General features: G+C 55.1%; 1 protein-coding gene across 1 annotated transcript in view; it reads left to right on the forward strand.

Annotated features, from left to right (window-relative positions):
• IGF2BP1 (insulin-like growth factor 2 mRNA binding protein 1) overlaps window positions 1-15,213 on the forward strand; it is a 30,806-nt gene extending 15,593 nt beyond the window's left edge. The window contains exons 2-14 of the mRNA XM_009892195.1: window positions 6,842-6,890; window positions 7,390-7,441; window positions 8,264-8,327; window positions 10,009-10,290; window positions 10,979-11,113; window positions 11,803-11,925; window positions 12,454-12,589; window positions 12,690-12,812; window positions 13,502-13,618; window positions 13,776-13,850; window positions 14,149-14,280; window positions 14,438-14,551; window positions 14,967-15,213. Coding sequence (XP_009890497.1) covers window positions 10,016-10,290; window positions 10,979-11,113; window positions 11,803-11,925; window positions 12,454-12,589; window positions 12,690-12,812; window positions 13,502-13,618; window positions 13,776-13,850; window positions 14,149-14,280; window positions 14,438-14,551; window positions 14,967-15,059 — 1,323 coding nt within the window. The 5' untranslated portion in view covers window positions 6,842-6,890; window positions 7,390-7,441; window positions 8,264-8,327; window positions 10,009-10,015 and the 3' untranslated portion in view covers window positions 15,060-15,213. The remainder of the gene's footprint in view (window positions 1-6,841; window positions 6,891-7,389; window positions 7,442-8,263; window positions 8,328-10,008; window positions 10,291-10,978; window positions 11,114-11,802; window positions 11,926-12,453; window positions 12,590-12,689; window positions 12,813-13,501; window positions 13,619-13,775; window positions 13,851-14,148; window positions 14,281-14,437; window positions 14,552-14,966) is intronic.
• The last annotated feature ends 88 nt before the right edge of the window (window positions 15,214-15,301 follow it).

Consider the following 15,301-nt stretch of genomic DNA (forward strand, 5'->3'; position numbering starts at 1 on the left):
GTGGGTGACTGCAGAGGTATTGCAAGTCCAGAGGAAGCCCTGGAGATGCTGGGAGGGCTGGAGCCCCTCTGCTGGGAGGACAGGCTGGGAGAGTTGGGGGGGTTCAGCCTGGAGAAGAGAAGGCGGAAAAGGGGAGACCTCAGAGCCCCTTCCAGTGCCTAAATGGGCTCTAGGAGAGCTGGGGAGGGACTCTGCATCAGGGAGTGGAGCCACAGGACAGGGGGTGATGGTTTTAAACTGAACAAAGGGAGATTTAGATGAGATATTAGGAAGAAACTGTTGCCTGTGCGGGTGGTGAGCCCCTGGGGCAGGTTGCCCCGAGAAGCTGTGGCTGCCCCATCCCTGGAGGTGTTCAAGGCCAGGTTGGACGGGGCTTGGAGCAACCTGGGCTGGTGGGAGGTGTCCCTGCCCAGGGCAGGGGAGTTGGAACCAGATGGTCTTTAAGGTCTCTTCCAACCCAAACCATGCTGCGATTCTATTGCTGGGACCCTAATGCAGAGCGATGGGGGCAGAGGACCAGCAGCTCCTGCCGCCGTGCTCAGGGTCGGTCCTTTCTCTAGCAGAAGTTCACTAAATCAGCTCCTTGCTTTGGAGCTAAAGAGAAATCAAATTGTCTGGACAAAACCTGGACTAGCGGGGGAAGATGAAGGAAATCCGTGGGGCTGGCTGCACCATCCGGGAGATGGCTGCGCCATGAGGCTGTTTCACTTGTAGGGGTATTGCCCGTGCAGGGGGCTGTCGTCGCCCCCTAAAGAGCCTTGTAGAGCATCGTGCTCGCGCAATGCAGGTGGTTGTAAGTGTCCGCTCCCTGCGGATCACAGAGAATATTGTTTGGGGCTAAATGCTCAGAATGTCGGGGTGGCCTGAGCATCTGGCATCCTCTGTCCCCCTCTCCTTCCCTGTGCCCACCGCACCCATCCCTCCGGCTGCCTCTGCACTGCCGGTGATGCTCAGGGCTGAATCCTGTTGGTAAAATAACCCCAGTCCTGCGGCGAGCCCCTGCCTGCACCAGGCGGCTCCGTGTGCCACGGGGCAGGGGAAGGAGACACGTCCACAGGGTGCGATGGGGAGATGTGGGGTTTATCCTAAGCTCCGCTGCCGACCCGCTCAGTGGCTGTGGGCGCAGCAGTGCTCCTCTCCGGACACCTCTCCATCGCTTCTCTCAGGTGGGACCTGTGGCCAAAACTTTATGGGGAGGAGGTGGCAGTAAGTCTCGCTGGGGCTCCTCACTGGTGTCAGGGATGTGCCTGTGCTGGTGATGGAGTGAGGAGTGGCTCTGTCTCTCCCCCTTAGAGCATCACCTCAAAAACACAACGTGGGGCTCATGCAGAAAGGAGGGAAACTCTTGAGCGGGGTCGGGCTGCACCGGTGCTGTGTTGCCATCGGCTCTGGCTCGTGGTGGCCAGCCCCAGCCTCCTGCTGGCCCCTGGCCAGGCTGCCTGCTCCTAACTAGCTGGTGCCCCTTTCTTGGGTCCCTGCCACCGCCGCCACCGTGCCAGTCCACTCCGGGGAATTACCAGCAGATTCTTAATTAAGTGGGAGGCTCTGGCCACCCTCTCAAAGGCAATCTCTGGGGATGCATCCAGGGGGTGAGAGAAGAGGGATCCTGATGGCTGAATCTCTGCTTGGCTCTTTCCCAGTGAGATTTAAAAATTAAAGACCAACCGAAAAAAAAACCCCAAACCAACTAACACCCAACCCAAACCTAATTTGGGATTCTTAATAGTGATTCTGCCTGCCTGAGTGATCAGGGTTTTCTGCGAAGGTTGCAGTGGGTACCAGTCCGTTCATGCTGCCGAGGCACCGTGGGCACCGGAGGATGCGCAGCTCTGAGGATGCGGTGGTGGCACCAAGAGCCAGCGATGCTGGGCTGGGGGGGGTTCTGGGTGCTTTAGGGACACCGGGTGGTTTCCAGCTGGCTCCGGGGATGTCGGAAACCGGCAGTGGGTGTTTTCTGAATGAAAAATGCCAAAATCGCTTTTCTTTGCTGCCGCTTTTTCCCGTTTCACCTCGGTTTCTCCCTTCTGGGAAGAGGTTCCTCCTGGTGTTCTTTGGGTTTGACTCAGGCGGTATTGATGGGCACAGTGCATGAAATCGCCGCGGTACCTGGATATGGCAGGATCCTCCGTGGCACTTTGCTCTGTCTCTTTGCTTTCCCCCACCCCGCAGTGAGGTTTAACCTGTTGGCGCGTTGAGCTCTTTGAAGAGCTGGTTGAAGGAAAACCTGAGGAAAGCCTTTGATGGGACAAGGCTTGGTCCTTCCACTGCTCAGAGGTAACGAGGGACTGACCCAAGGTGCTCGTCTGCGGGGTGGCTCTGTGATGTGGGTCCCATCACAGCCTCCAGTTACAGTGGTGGGTGGTTTTTTTCCGGTGAGCCCAGCCAGCGGCTGGGGAGGGTTTATGGAGAGTGTCAAGAAACTTTGAAGGTCTCACTTTGCTTCCCAGTTGTGCAGGAGAGCCAGCAGACCCGCACGGGGCTGTCGGGCACGTTGGCAGGTTTTTGAGGGCTGTAGGATGGAGGTAGTGGGATGCTAAAATCCCCTTATCACAAATAGCACCGTTGGCCGTGGAGCAGGAGGAGGGTGACACCCGGATCCGTCACTGGGTCTTGTGGTTCCTCTCCCCTTACAGCCCTGCAACCGTTCGCCCTCCTCTCTCCACCCCCATTTTTTTTTTTTTTTTACTTTTTAAATAAGAAAACCCACCAGCCCGTGGGCAGGAACCATCCAGATTTGCAAATAGACATTTTTTTGCCGGGTCGATCAGTCCGTTCCAGCTCACCCCAAGGATCTGGGAGGCTCCTGCCTTCGGCGTAAGATGAACAGCATCCGTGAGAGATGTTGCCTTCTCCCACGGGCGGGAGATGCCGGGGCTGGTCCCGAGGGGCACGAGTGCCGGTGCTGGCTGGCAGCCGAGGTCGGGCGAGCGGAGGTTACGAGAGCCCTTCAGCGGCACGAGAGGGAGGAGCTCCTGCCTTTGGCACGTCGTGAATAAAAATCCACGGAATCGCCGTCTCGCGGAGTTATTTATTTGGAGTAAAGCCCCGCTCGGCGCGGAGGTGGGAGCAGAACCGGGCTGTCGCGTTTGGTAGTGCAAAGAGTGGCACTTCGCAACGAGGGTTTAAGTACAGCGGGACCTGCTTCTAGCAAAGCAAATAGCGGGGTTTATTTATTCATGGCTTCCTCTGTAATTCTAACCACAGCCGCTGGCGCGCGCGCGCCGACGGAGCCGGAGTTGAGCCTGGGCTTCGGAGATGGGGGGTTTCCACCTCCCCACGGGGCAACTCCACGTCGAGCCAGACCTCACCACAGGGGTGATGGATGTGGCCCCGATTCCGCCCTCCCCGGGACAGGATGGGCACCGGTGGCGATGTTTTCAGAGGAGTCAAGTTTTCGGGGTCCCGGGCTCATCCCGGGATTTTGTGGGATCCTACTCTGCTTTGTGCAGCTCACCCGGTTGGGCTGATAAAAGACCCGTCTCCCTCCGAGCGCGGCCTCGTGGGGGATTTACTATCCGTCAGCGCTGGAGGCCGTTAGGAGCAGCAAATAATCCCGGTGGCGTGGTCGCGGTGGGAGGAATTACCGGTTAATTAACATATTAATAAAAGCGCAGCAGCCCCGGTGAGGCGCAGAGCAGCCCCATCGCATTGCCCGGCCGGCGCACATGCGGGCGATGCTCTCTGCCCAGGCAGGTGCTCCGGCAGAGGAGATCCAATTCATTTATATATATATTATTTTTTTCCCCCCTATTTATTTATTTATTTTAGGGGGGGAGAAAATTAGATGCCACCAGCAGAATTATGGTGCGAGGGCATAAATGGCTCTTTTCTCTCCATAGCACATTGAATTCTGGGCACGTATGTGCGGAACACATGCTCTGCCCGTGCAGATGCTTGTAGCTATCTGGAGAAGTTTCCGTGGCAGGGGTGGGCGGTGGGAGACCGACGGGGTTTCCTCTATGGCTTCAGATCCTTTTGACCCTCCCTGGACTGGGACATTCTTTGCATTCTGAATTTCTTTCTCTCCCGTTCATTTTGGGGTGCGGATTAGCGTGTAAACGCCAGCTCTGGTTTCAGAGCGTGCTCCCTCCCGACTTTGCTTCCTGCAGCCCCCCGCAACACGCAGCAATTTTAAAGGTTGGGTTGGTTTCTTTTTCCCCATCCACCCAGTTTGCATCTGTAGTAGCGACAAAATTTGGTGTTTCGGAGGCTTCTCAGTGGCTGAGCTGGTGGGAGCACTGAAAATCTTATTTTTTTGTGTTTCATTTTGCCTTTTAGAGGGGAGAGCAACCCCCAGTCTGCCGTCCCATCCCTCCGGTCTGAATCTTTGGTGACTTTGAGAAACATCGTTTCTGGTTTTGGTTGAAACCAACCGAGCCAGCCAGCCCTTTCGAGGGTTTTGATGTGTGTGGGTTTGCGTCGGCAGCACGGATCAGAGGGGATGCTCGAGGCAGCTGCTTTCACCTGACGGGATGAGGAGGGACCTTTTTCCGTGTGGCCAAACCCTACTGAAGGCTTTAGGCCAGTTTGTGCTGAGACGATTTCTTCTCATTGGCAAACGAGCTGAGCCACCTTCTGAAGTTGTGTAATTAGAAGATTAGGATCTGGAATCTAATTTTCTCTTTTTTATTTTTTTTTATTTTTATTTTTTAAATGGATTATTTCACCGCGTTCATAAATACTTTGAATTTGAAGCCCAGCTGTGTGATGAGCAGGTCCGAGGGTATTTACTCGATGTAGTGCTGTGAGCGCCGAGCTGCCTGCCGTGGTCGTGGCATTTATCTTCCTTTCTTTAGGCATCTTAAAATTCAGTGGTTTTGGTTATTCCTGAAAAACAGAGGCCAACCGAGGGGACCAGCCATCCAGGGGGGGTTGTCACTGTTCGCATGAGGGTTGCACCCACAACGCTGCATCCTCCAAAGCCTTGGGCACCCAAAGGAGTCGTTGCCTTTAGGTGGGGGATTTTGGGGCGTCCGGCAGCACCTCGGGGTACCGGCAGTCACAGCAGCGCGGCCGCACGCCGGTGCCGGAGCTGCCGGATGAGCCCGCGGGCGCGCGCCCCGTGGCAGGGGTGGGCGGTGGGAGACCGACGGGGTTTCCTCTATGGCTTCAGATCCTTTTGACCCTCCCTGGACTGGGACATTCTTTGCATTCTGAATTTCTTTCTCTCCCGTTCATTTTGGGGTGCGGATTAGCGTGTAAACGCCAGCTCTGGTTTCAGAGCGTGCTCCCTCCCGACTTTGCTTCCTGCAGCCCCCCGCAACACGCAGCAATTTTAAAGGTTGGGTTGGTTTCTTTTTCCCCATCCACCCAGTTTGCATCTGTAGTAGCGACAAAATTTGGTGTTTCGGAGGCTTCTCAGTGGCTGAGCTGGTGGGAGCACTGAAAATCTTATTTTTTTGTGTTTCATTTTGCCTTTTAGAGGGGAGAGCAACCCCCAGTCTGCCGTCCCATCCCTCCGGTCTGAATCTTTGGTGACTTTGAGAAACATCGTTTCTGGTTTTGGTTGAAACCAACCGAGCCAGCCAGCCCTTTCGAGGGTTTTGATGTGTGTGGGTTTGCGTCGGCAGCACGGATCAGAGGGGATGCTCGAGGCAGCTGCTTTCACCTGACGGGATGAGGAGGGACCTTTTTCCGTGTGGCCAAACCCTACTGAAGGCTTTAGGCCAGTTTGTGCTGAGACGATTTCTTCTCATTGGCAAACGAGCTGAGCCACCTTCTGAAGTTGTGTAATTAGAAGATTAGGATCTGGAATCTAATTTTCTCTTTTTTATTTTTTTTTATTTTTATTTTTTAAATGGATTATTTCACCGCGTTCATAAATACTTTGAATTTGAAGCCCAGCTGTGTGATGAGCAGGTCCGAGGGTATTTACTCGATGTAGTGCTGTGAGCGCCGAGCTGCCTGCCGTGGTCGTGGCATTTATCTTCCTTTCTTTAGGCATCTTAAAATTCAGTGGTTTTGGTTATTCCTGAAAAACAGAGGCCAACCGAGGGGACCAGCCATCCAGGGGGGGTTGTCACTGTTCGCATGAGGGTTGCACCCACAACGCTGCATCCTCCAAAGCCTTGGGCACCCAAAGGAGTCGTTGCCTTTAGGTGGGGGATTTTGGGGCGTCCGGCAGCACCTCGGGGTACCGGCAGTCACAGCAGCGCGGCCGCACGCCGGTGCCGGAGCTGCCGGATGAGCCCGCGGCTGCTCTCAGCTGTCTGCGGCAGCTGCAGGGCGAGGGGTGGGCAGAGGGGGGGACGAGAGCACCCCCGGGGTAAATTTGGCATCGGGATTAAAAAAAGAGTTTCTATTTTGGGAAGAAGTGATGTTAGGGAAAGCCAAAAGATGTGAGAGGAGAAGCAGCCTGAGACCATGCTGGGTGGTGGAGCGGGGATGCCCCGTTCCTTGATCTCCCCGGTTAAACTTCAGCTGGGATTTTGGATGCGGCAGTGATGGTCCAGCGGGTCCCGCCGGCGGTTGGTGGCATCCCGAGGGTCGTCCCTTCGCACCTCTGGGATAGGAGGGCAGGTTATGTGAGCGCGTGGTTCTCTTTTTGCTTTCTAATCCTTCTCTTTAATGCGGCTGGACTTTCCAACCGTGCCCACGATAGGGCTCCAGCCAACGTTGAAGGGTCAGGGGAGAGATTTTGGCATCTTGTTCTCCGTGAAGCTCCTGGTGTAAATCCAGCCCCGACCAGGCTGGGTGTAATTAGCCAAAAGCCATCAGAAACCCCGGCAGCGTATGGAAATAGAAAGCTTAATTAGATACATCAACGTGCAACGGTTCAATGCAAGACGGCCCCGTTTCGGACACTAAATCTGCTTTTTAATCACTTTTTCATTTATTTCAGGAGTCGGAAAATTCAAATCCGAAACATCCCGCCCCAGCTGCGATGGGAGGTAAGAGGAGCAAGTGGAGAAGCGTAGATCAGATTTAAGGACTAATTCCCCCCCAGGTTTCTGTACTTGGGATTAAAGTTGATTTATCCTTTTCTTTGTTATTAATTTGGTCTAATTATACTAGATCCTCGTATCCATGTAGCTTATTCCTCTTCCATTACAGGAGTAAATTCAACTGGTAGAAGCAATGTAAGCTACATTAAAAAAAAAAATCCGTATTAATACCAGGGTTATATGATTTATCTATTGTATGAGGAACAAAATGGATCCTTTCTTCCCACCGGCTGCCGGGACTTTTCCCCGACTCCTTCCCCCCTCGGCTGGCTCCGAGGTCCCTTGCTCCAGCGTCCTGGGGCAGGCAAGAGCTTCCTTCATCTAATTGCTTGTGAAATCTTAATGACTATAGAAAGCTGCCTTTATTGATTGATTTTGTTTCCCTAGTCTGTCCTGACAATCCCAGTGTAAAGTGGGTGGGTTTTTTTTCCCCTCCCTTTTCCAGGTTCTGGATGGTTTGCTAGCCCAGTATGGCACTGTAGAAAACTGCGAGCAAGGTAGGACTGAAAAAAGATGCCAACTTGCTGTTGTTTAAGATATTTTCTGCCCCAGCTATTTTTGGGGGGGAGGGAGGAGGGCGAGGACGGACACGTGGTTTTCCTTTGTCAGCAGAAGCCGCGGCTAAAGATGTCAAGAGGTCTCAGCCTGGTCGCTGGGGCCTCTTTTTTTTTTTTTTTTGTTTTTTTGTTTTGTTCCCTATTTCTAAAAGGCGAGTCCTGTGCGGTGGCTTTGGACACCCAGCGCCCGTGCGTGTCCCCGCATCGGGTGCCAGTTCGGCATCGTTCCCACCGCACCCATGGGTACCCACCAGCAGCCTTCGGGGGAAGGTGCAGGATGCTCTCCCGAGGCCGGTCGGGCCCTATCTGCCTCCGCTCAGCAGATTTTATCTCAGCCTCTAATGGCGATTAGTTGAGACAGGAGGTTTAATATTGCCCCTGGGATGTTTAATGAGAGTAGAGTTATCATAACCCTCCTAGAAACGGAAAGGAGGGCTCAGAGGAGCTCCTGGGACCGTCCCCGAGCTCCGGCGAGGGATGGTAGGATGGAGTTGGCTCTGGTGGCTTTGCTGCAGAGCGCGATGGCAGCTCGGGATCCTTTAAATAAGGCAGGAGGGTCTGCGCTGCCCGGGGTGAGTCCCAGCGTGGCCTGAGCCCTCGGACACTCTGCTCCCTTGCAGGAGATTTGCGAATCCTTTGGGAGCCCCATCGGGGACTCGTCTGAGCGGGGATTTGTCTGAGTGGGGACTCTTGGCTTTTTGGGGGGGTCTTGGCCCGAGGTGTTCGCACTGCTTCTCTAATTCCTGCCTCTTTTGCTCACAGTGAACACGGACAGCGAGACGGCTGTTGTCAACGTCACCTACGCCAACCGGGAGCAGACCAGGCAGTAAGTGCCCCGCGTCCCCCGGCAGCTCGCGCTGCCCTCCCTGCTGAGGCTCCGGCCCCTTTCCTGCTCACAGCAAACAGGATTTCCAGTGCTGGGAGTCAGATTACCCCAGAATTCCTAAATTTTGGCTAAAAATGCAGCAAATCTTTGAGGAACCCCAAGAACTCTGATTTCCTTCACCTTCAGATAGACATCCACGTATTTAGGCTTTTTTCTGCAGTTCAGAGAGTAAAACCTTAACTTTTTGCTCAAGGAGAAGTGGAGATTTTCTTGTACTTATGTGATTTCAGGAGTTATGTCTCCAGAAAAAGTAATAATGAGACCAAGTATCATAGGGGCTGGTAGGTGTCAGGCAACACGTCCTCTCTGGCTGATGGCTGTGTGATTGAGGGACTTTCAGCTCCGTTCCCCATCCTGCCTGGGGAAGATCAGAGTTTGTACTAAAGGCAAATGGAAAACGAATTGTGTTTTCACTGCTGTTTATTTCACTTTCCTTTTGCTCCAACGAAGCGCTATGGAAAACTGGAAAAGGGATGGGATCAGCCCTTTCCCTGGAAAGCAGCCTGGAGGAACACGGGGATTGATTGATAGGTTTTTATTCGAGAAGGTTTCCGTCACCGAGGCGGGCGGGTCTCAAATGTGGCCACCGCGGCCGCGCCGATGTCCCTGGGGATGTCGCCTGTGGTCACTCCGCCAAAGCGCTGGCTTCCAAATGGCTGCCCGGCCGATAATACTTCAACTGTCAAACCCAAATTTGCTGTGGTCGTGTGCGTGGCCACAGCAGAACTTCACGGGGAAACCACCGTCTTGTTTTACTCTGTGTAGTATCGCGGGGCAGGGTCCGGCCGTGGAGCCCGGCAAGGGGAACACTCCTGCTTTGTCCTCCCATCCCTTGTCCATCCACACTAGCCCCGCACTTTGCTCCCCATAAGGTGAAATATTTTGGGTTTCTTTCACCAGGAAGCACTCAGAGAAGAGTTTCGTGCAAGTAGTTTTGCTCTTAGATCTGCAGCCCTTCTCCCTGGCTTTTTGTTCCTCTGGGGATGCGTGTCCTTCATCGAGCGTCTTTCTCTGGTCCCTTCGCATCTGCAGGGACGGGGCTGCTAGCAGGGAAAGTCTCTGTTTGAGCCAGTTTTAGGATTTTTTGGGTGCTTTGTTGTTTTTTTTTTTTTTGGCAAAAGTTGAGTCGCTGACCACTTTCTGGAGAGCTACGGTTTTGGTCTTCTCCATAGAAAGCCAGGGAGGTTTGAAGGAGCTGCAGAGAGCGGTGGCCAAAGCCGTCGCTTTGCTCTTGCTGCCAGCCCCATCTATCGACAGCTTTCAGCTCTTGCAGCCCCTGAGGTCCCGCCGGGAGAGGGCTCCGAAATCCCAGCCAAAAATCGTAAGGCGGAGGAGATGTGGGAATTCCTCCCTGCACCATCCTGTCCTGCACCCAACGCTCCCATCCCCTCCCCTGGGTACTCGGAGAGGTTCCCCTTAAAATACTTTGGCTCATCCAGGTTGGGTGGAAAGTCCTGCCAGGTCCCCATAGCATCGGTGACGTCTCCCCTTTCCCGCTGCTTCCTCTCTGGGCGGTACGCCAAAGAGGGCTTGGTCCATTTTAGGTCGAGCTGATGCGCTGACACACAATGTGGGAACATGCCAGGAGGGACCCTCACCCCAACCCCTTCTCCCCTTCCAGAGCCATCATGAAGCTGAACGGGCACCAGCTGGAGAACCATGCGCTGAAGGTCTCCTACATCCCTGACGAGCAGTCCATGCAAGGACCAGAGAACGGGCGGCGGGGTGGCTTCGGGGCACGCGGTGCCCCCAGGCAGGGCTCCCCCGTCACCGCGGGGGCACCAGTCAAGCAGCAGCCAGTGGATATCCCCCTCCGCCTCCTGGTGCCCACCCAGTACGTGGGTGCCATCATCGGCAAGGAAGGAGCCACCATCAGGAACATCACCAAGCAGACGCAGTCCAAGTGAGTCCCTTCTCCCACGAGCTGGTTTGCACCTTGTTGAGCTGAGTGGGCTGCAGTGATACATGAGGCTGGATTTTTTTTGGAGAATGGGCTATTTGAGGCCCCTCCGGCTTTCCCGCCGTGCAGGGCAGCGTGTCCAAGGTCCAAGAGCCACCTTCCCATGCCCTGCCCCAGCCAGGCTTTCTTGGCTGCACTTCCCCACGTGTCTCCTTTGTCAGGGCATCGCTGGCTCGGACGGGACCTGGGCAGGCGTGTGGGGAGGTCGCTGCTTCAGCCGGTCTCATTTAACACAAGCCTGTTGAGCTTCACCCGCCTGGTCTTGCCTTTGGCCCATGCGCTTGTGTTGGCTAGGGCTCTTGTCCCCCAAGGAAGGCTTTATCTAAGATGTAAAGTGATGGACAGCCCATCCCGTCCCCCAGGCGCGTGCTTGTTCCGCCGCTTAATCATTCCCGTTGCTTAAAATAAATAGATGCTGATGCCTTATTTGGCTTTCTGAGATTTGAGCTTCTGGCTGCCATGTCCATGTCGAGTATCGAGCCCAGAATTAACCCCTGTCTTCTTCCCTGGGTGCATATAACCTTACGCTTGAGCATGAGCTCCAGGCGGTCCATGGGGACGTGGGGGGAGCGGAGCAGCCGGGAAGCCACAGAGCTGCTCCCCATCCCCAGCACCCATCCCATACTTGCAGGATTGACGTGCACCGGAAAGAAAACGCGGGAGCTGCAGAAAAAGCCATCAGTATCCACTCCACCCCCGAGGGCTGCTCCGCTGCCTGCAAAATGATTTTGGAGATCATGCAGAAGGAGGCCAAGGACACCAAGACGTAAGGTTTCCCCCTGCCTTTCTGTGCATGTGTGTCCCATCTGTGGCTCTTTGCTGGGCTCTGGTACCGTCCCAAGGCTCAGAGCTGGGCGATGGGGCTACAAAGCTGGTGCGGGGTCTGGAGGAAATGTCTGATGAGGAACAACTGAGGGAACTGGGGGTGTTCAGCCTGGAGAAGAGGAACTGAGTGGAGACCTTCTCACCCTCTACAACTCCCTGAAAGGAGGGGGTAGAGAGGGGGGGGCTGAGCTCTTCTCCCTGGTGACAAGTGATGGGACCAGAGGAAATGGGTTCAAGTTATGTCAGGAGAGGTTTAGATTGGATATTGGGAAACATTTTTTCACTGAGAGGGTTATCAAACATTGGAAGAGGCTGCCCAGGGAGGGGGGGGATTCGCCATCCCTGGAGGTATTTGAAAAAAGGGCAGAGGGGGTACTTGGGGACATGGTTTAGAGGTGGTTTTGTCAGGTTGGGTTAATGGTTGGACTTGATGATCTTAAAGGTCTCTCCCAACCTCAGCAATTCTGTGATTCTGTGATGCTCCCATGTGTGCAGGAGCTTTGGCTTGGGTGACCAGGCACTCCAAGCAAGGGCACTTGAGCTTACCCCCGTCCCTCTGTACCAAATCCCTCCTCTTCTGGCTGCGGTAATCCTTCATGGTTGTTTTTTTTCCCCCATTCCTCTCTCAAGAGCTGATGAAGTGCCTCTGAAAATCTTGGCCCATAACAACTTTGTGGGGCGCCTGATCGGCAAAGAAGGGCGAAACTTGAAGAAAGTGGAGCAGGACACGGAGACAAAAATCACCATCTCATCGTAAGGCTCCTCGCTCCCTTTGGGGAAACCAGGGCAGACCTTCCTCAGGCTGGGGCGGATGGGGAGGATGAGGAGGAGACGGGTGATGTGGTGAGCGGGTGGAGATGCCTGTTTGTCACCTGGGAAGCCAGCCTGTGGTGTGTGTGCTTTACTCCCCAAAGCTCTCTTGAAAAATCTTGGCTTTATATTTTTTGTAGTGCCCTCCCTGTCCCTTTGGTGTCCCCTCCCCATCTCTTTGGTGTCCCCTCCCCATCCCTTCAGGGCTGCAGAGCTCAAGTTTGATGTCTGGAACTGGTTTTTTTTATACTCTGAAGCTGTGTTTTTGGGGTGAAGGCAGAGTGGACTTCCCAGTGCCAACCATGATGCTGGTCCCTGCTCTGACTGGGACCAGGCAGTCCCAGTATGTGGTGGCAGTGGCACCCCGTGTCCCCAGCATCCCAAGAGCACCCATGAGAAGGACCAGAGGACCCAGTGTAGCACTGGTCTGGCAGGGCAGGGTCTCGGCGCTGACGCTGGCTTTCCCATCAGTTTGCAGGACCTGACTCTGTACAACCCCGAAAGGACCATCACGGTGAAGGGCTCCATCGAGAACTGCTGCAAAGCGGAGCAGGAGATCATGAAGAAAGTGAGGGAAGCCTACGAGAACGACGTGGCCGCCATGAGCGTGAGTGGGGTTTGGTCCTGCCCCGCGTCTCGGCTGACGGGAGCTCTCTAGGAGGTTGCCTTAATAAAAGCAATGAGCATTTCTCTCCTCTCACCCTCAGTTGCAATCTCACCTCATCCCTGGCCTTAACTTGGCTGCAGTTGGCCTCTTCCCTGCCTCCTCCAACGCAGTACCTCCTCCACCTAGCAGCGTCTCCGGTGCCGCGCCATACAGCTCCTTTATGGTAAGTGAACACCCAGCATGACAGGATCATGGAATTCCAGGTTGGGAGGGACCCCAAGGACCATCTGGTCCAACCTTTCTTGGCAAAAGCACCGTCTAGACAAGGTGGCCCAGCACCTGGCCCAGCTGAATCTTAAAAACGTTGGATGTCGGGGAATCCACCACTTCCCTGGGGATATTATCCCAATGGCTGAATTATGGAAAAAATTTCCTCTTGTGTCCAATTGGAATCTCCCCAGAAGCAACTTGTACCCATTACCCCTCGTCTTTTCCGCGTGACTCCTTGTAAAAAGGGAGTCTCCATCTTCGTTGTATCCACCCTTTAAATACTGTAACGTGGTGAGAAGGTCTCCCCTTGAGCCTTCTTCTCTCAAGGCTGAACAAACCCAATTCTCTCAGCCTTTCTTCATACGGCAGGATTCCCAGTCCTTGGATCATCTTTGTGGCTCTTCTCTGGACCCTGTCCAGCCTGCCCACATCTTTTTTGCATAGCGGGGACCAAAATCGAAAAACTATTGCAAATGTGGTGGTGAAGGTGCTCAGACCCCGCGGGGTCCGGTGGTGGCTCAGCTCTGCACCCTTGGGAGAGGTGTGGCATCACCTGGGGGGGCGCTTGAGTCCTGATTCCTGTGGTGGCACTGTACCCTGAATGGTGACACTGTAGCCTGAACGGTGACACTGTGCCCACAGCCTCCGGAGCAGGAGACGGTGCATGTCTTCATCCCCGCGCAAGCGGTCGGTGCCATCATTGGCAAGAAGGGCCAGCACATCAAGCAGCTTTCCCGGTTCGCAAGTGCCTCTATCAAGGTAGGGTTGTCCCATGGGGACCTCCCCCTCTGCCAGCACCCATTTGGGTGCCATTCTGGCTGGGAAAACCACCTGAAAAGTCCAGGCGGTTGGGCTGGGGGCCCGATCCTGTCCATGCAGCTCCCCACTGCAGCTGCCGTCTCTCTCCTCCCTCCAGATTGCTCCTCCGGAGACACCGGACTCCAAAGTGCGCATGGTCGTCATCACAGGCCCTCCAGAAGCTCAGTTCAAGGTTCCTCCTGTGCTACTGTCACCGCTGGGGATTCGGGGTGTCCCTCTCCACCACCCCGTGGAGCAGGGAAGGGAGGGATCAGGGTGGTGACCCCAATTTTGAGCCCAGTCCGCAGCTGGGTAAACCCAGCATCACCTCTTCCAGGGGCTGAGATGGTTTGAAACCCTGAGGAACTGGGATTTCATGGGATGCTGTCCCATCCCAGGTCCTGTGGATGGACACCCACTGAACCGGTGGGGACATACTGGGGTAGGACACCTTGGGTGTCGCCTGACTCTGTGCTCCCTCCGCTCCGCAGGCGCAAGGCAGGATTTATGGGAAGCTGAAGGAGGAGAACTTCTTCGGACCGAAGGAAGAGGTGAAGCTGGAGACGCACATCCGGGTCCCCGCCTCGGCCGCGGGCAGGGTCATCGGCAAAGGGGGCAAAACCGTAAGCAGAAGGGATTCTTGGATGGGGATGGGGACACACACACATCCCTGGGAGGGTAGCTGCTTCGTGCCAGCGCCTGGGGGACATCCCGGGGACAGGGCTGGGATTTCCCGGAGGGGCACAGCGCGACGGGGCGGTCTCTGCCCCTTCCCTGCAGGTTAACGAGCTGCAGAACCTGACGGCGGCAGAGGTGGTGGTGCCGCGGGACCAGACCCCCGACGAGAACGAGCAGGTCATTGTGAAGATCATCGGGCACTTCTATGCCAGTCAGGTATGGCCCCGGCAGCTCCTGTGCTGGCACTAGTGGATTCTCTGGTGGCTTGTATAGGGTTGTGTCCTCCTGCAGAAGTTTTTTCTGCTCCTGGATGGTGGTGTTTTCAGGAGTGGGTGCTGCTGAGCAGTGCCTGTTGCTGCGGGTGATGGTGTGGGACAGTGGGGGAAGCAGGGAGAGCTGTGCGAGCGCGTGCGCACCCAGAGTGTGACCATCCAAACCCAACTTCTGGAGGAAACCACACCAAAATTAGGTCAGGAAGGGCTTCCCAGGAGCCACCTCGCCCAGCCCAGCCCCGCTGAACACTGCCGCATCTTTCACCAGATGCAAACCCATATCTTCCCCTCGCCCCTGGGGTCTCGCCGGCCCCGGGGTGCCCCCCCCAGCTCTCCTCCTTTGCTCTTCCCACCCCCAGATGGCTCAGCGCAAGATCCGAGACATCCTGGCCCAGGTGAAGCAGCAGCACCAGAAGGGACAGAGCGGCCAGACGCAAGCGCGGAGGAAATAAGAGCAGCACCGACACCAACGTGAAAAGCGGAACAAGCCAATGCCGGGCTTAAGAGTGGCTGGGAATCAGTTACCGTAGACAGATGCTAATTTTTTCATTAACCGATCGAGATTAAAAGGCAGTTTGATTGGCTTCCAAGGGTAGATGGTTAGGGTAAAACATGATTTGGATCCGTTTTTAGCTCCACGTGCCAGGACAGCTACTTAAATGAAGCGAGAGGTGCTGCAACACGCCGGGCCAAC

This window comes from Charadrius vociferus, unplaced genomic scaffold (genome assembly GCF_000708025.1).
Source record: "Charadrius vociferus isolate BGI_N301 unplaced genomic scaffold, ASM70802v2 scaffold509, whole genome shotgun sequence".
Taxonomy (NCBI): domain Eukaryota; kingdom Metazoa; phylum Chordata; class Aves; order Charadriiformes; family Charadriidae; genus Charadrius; species Charadrius vociferus.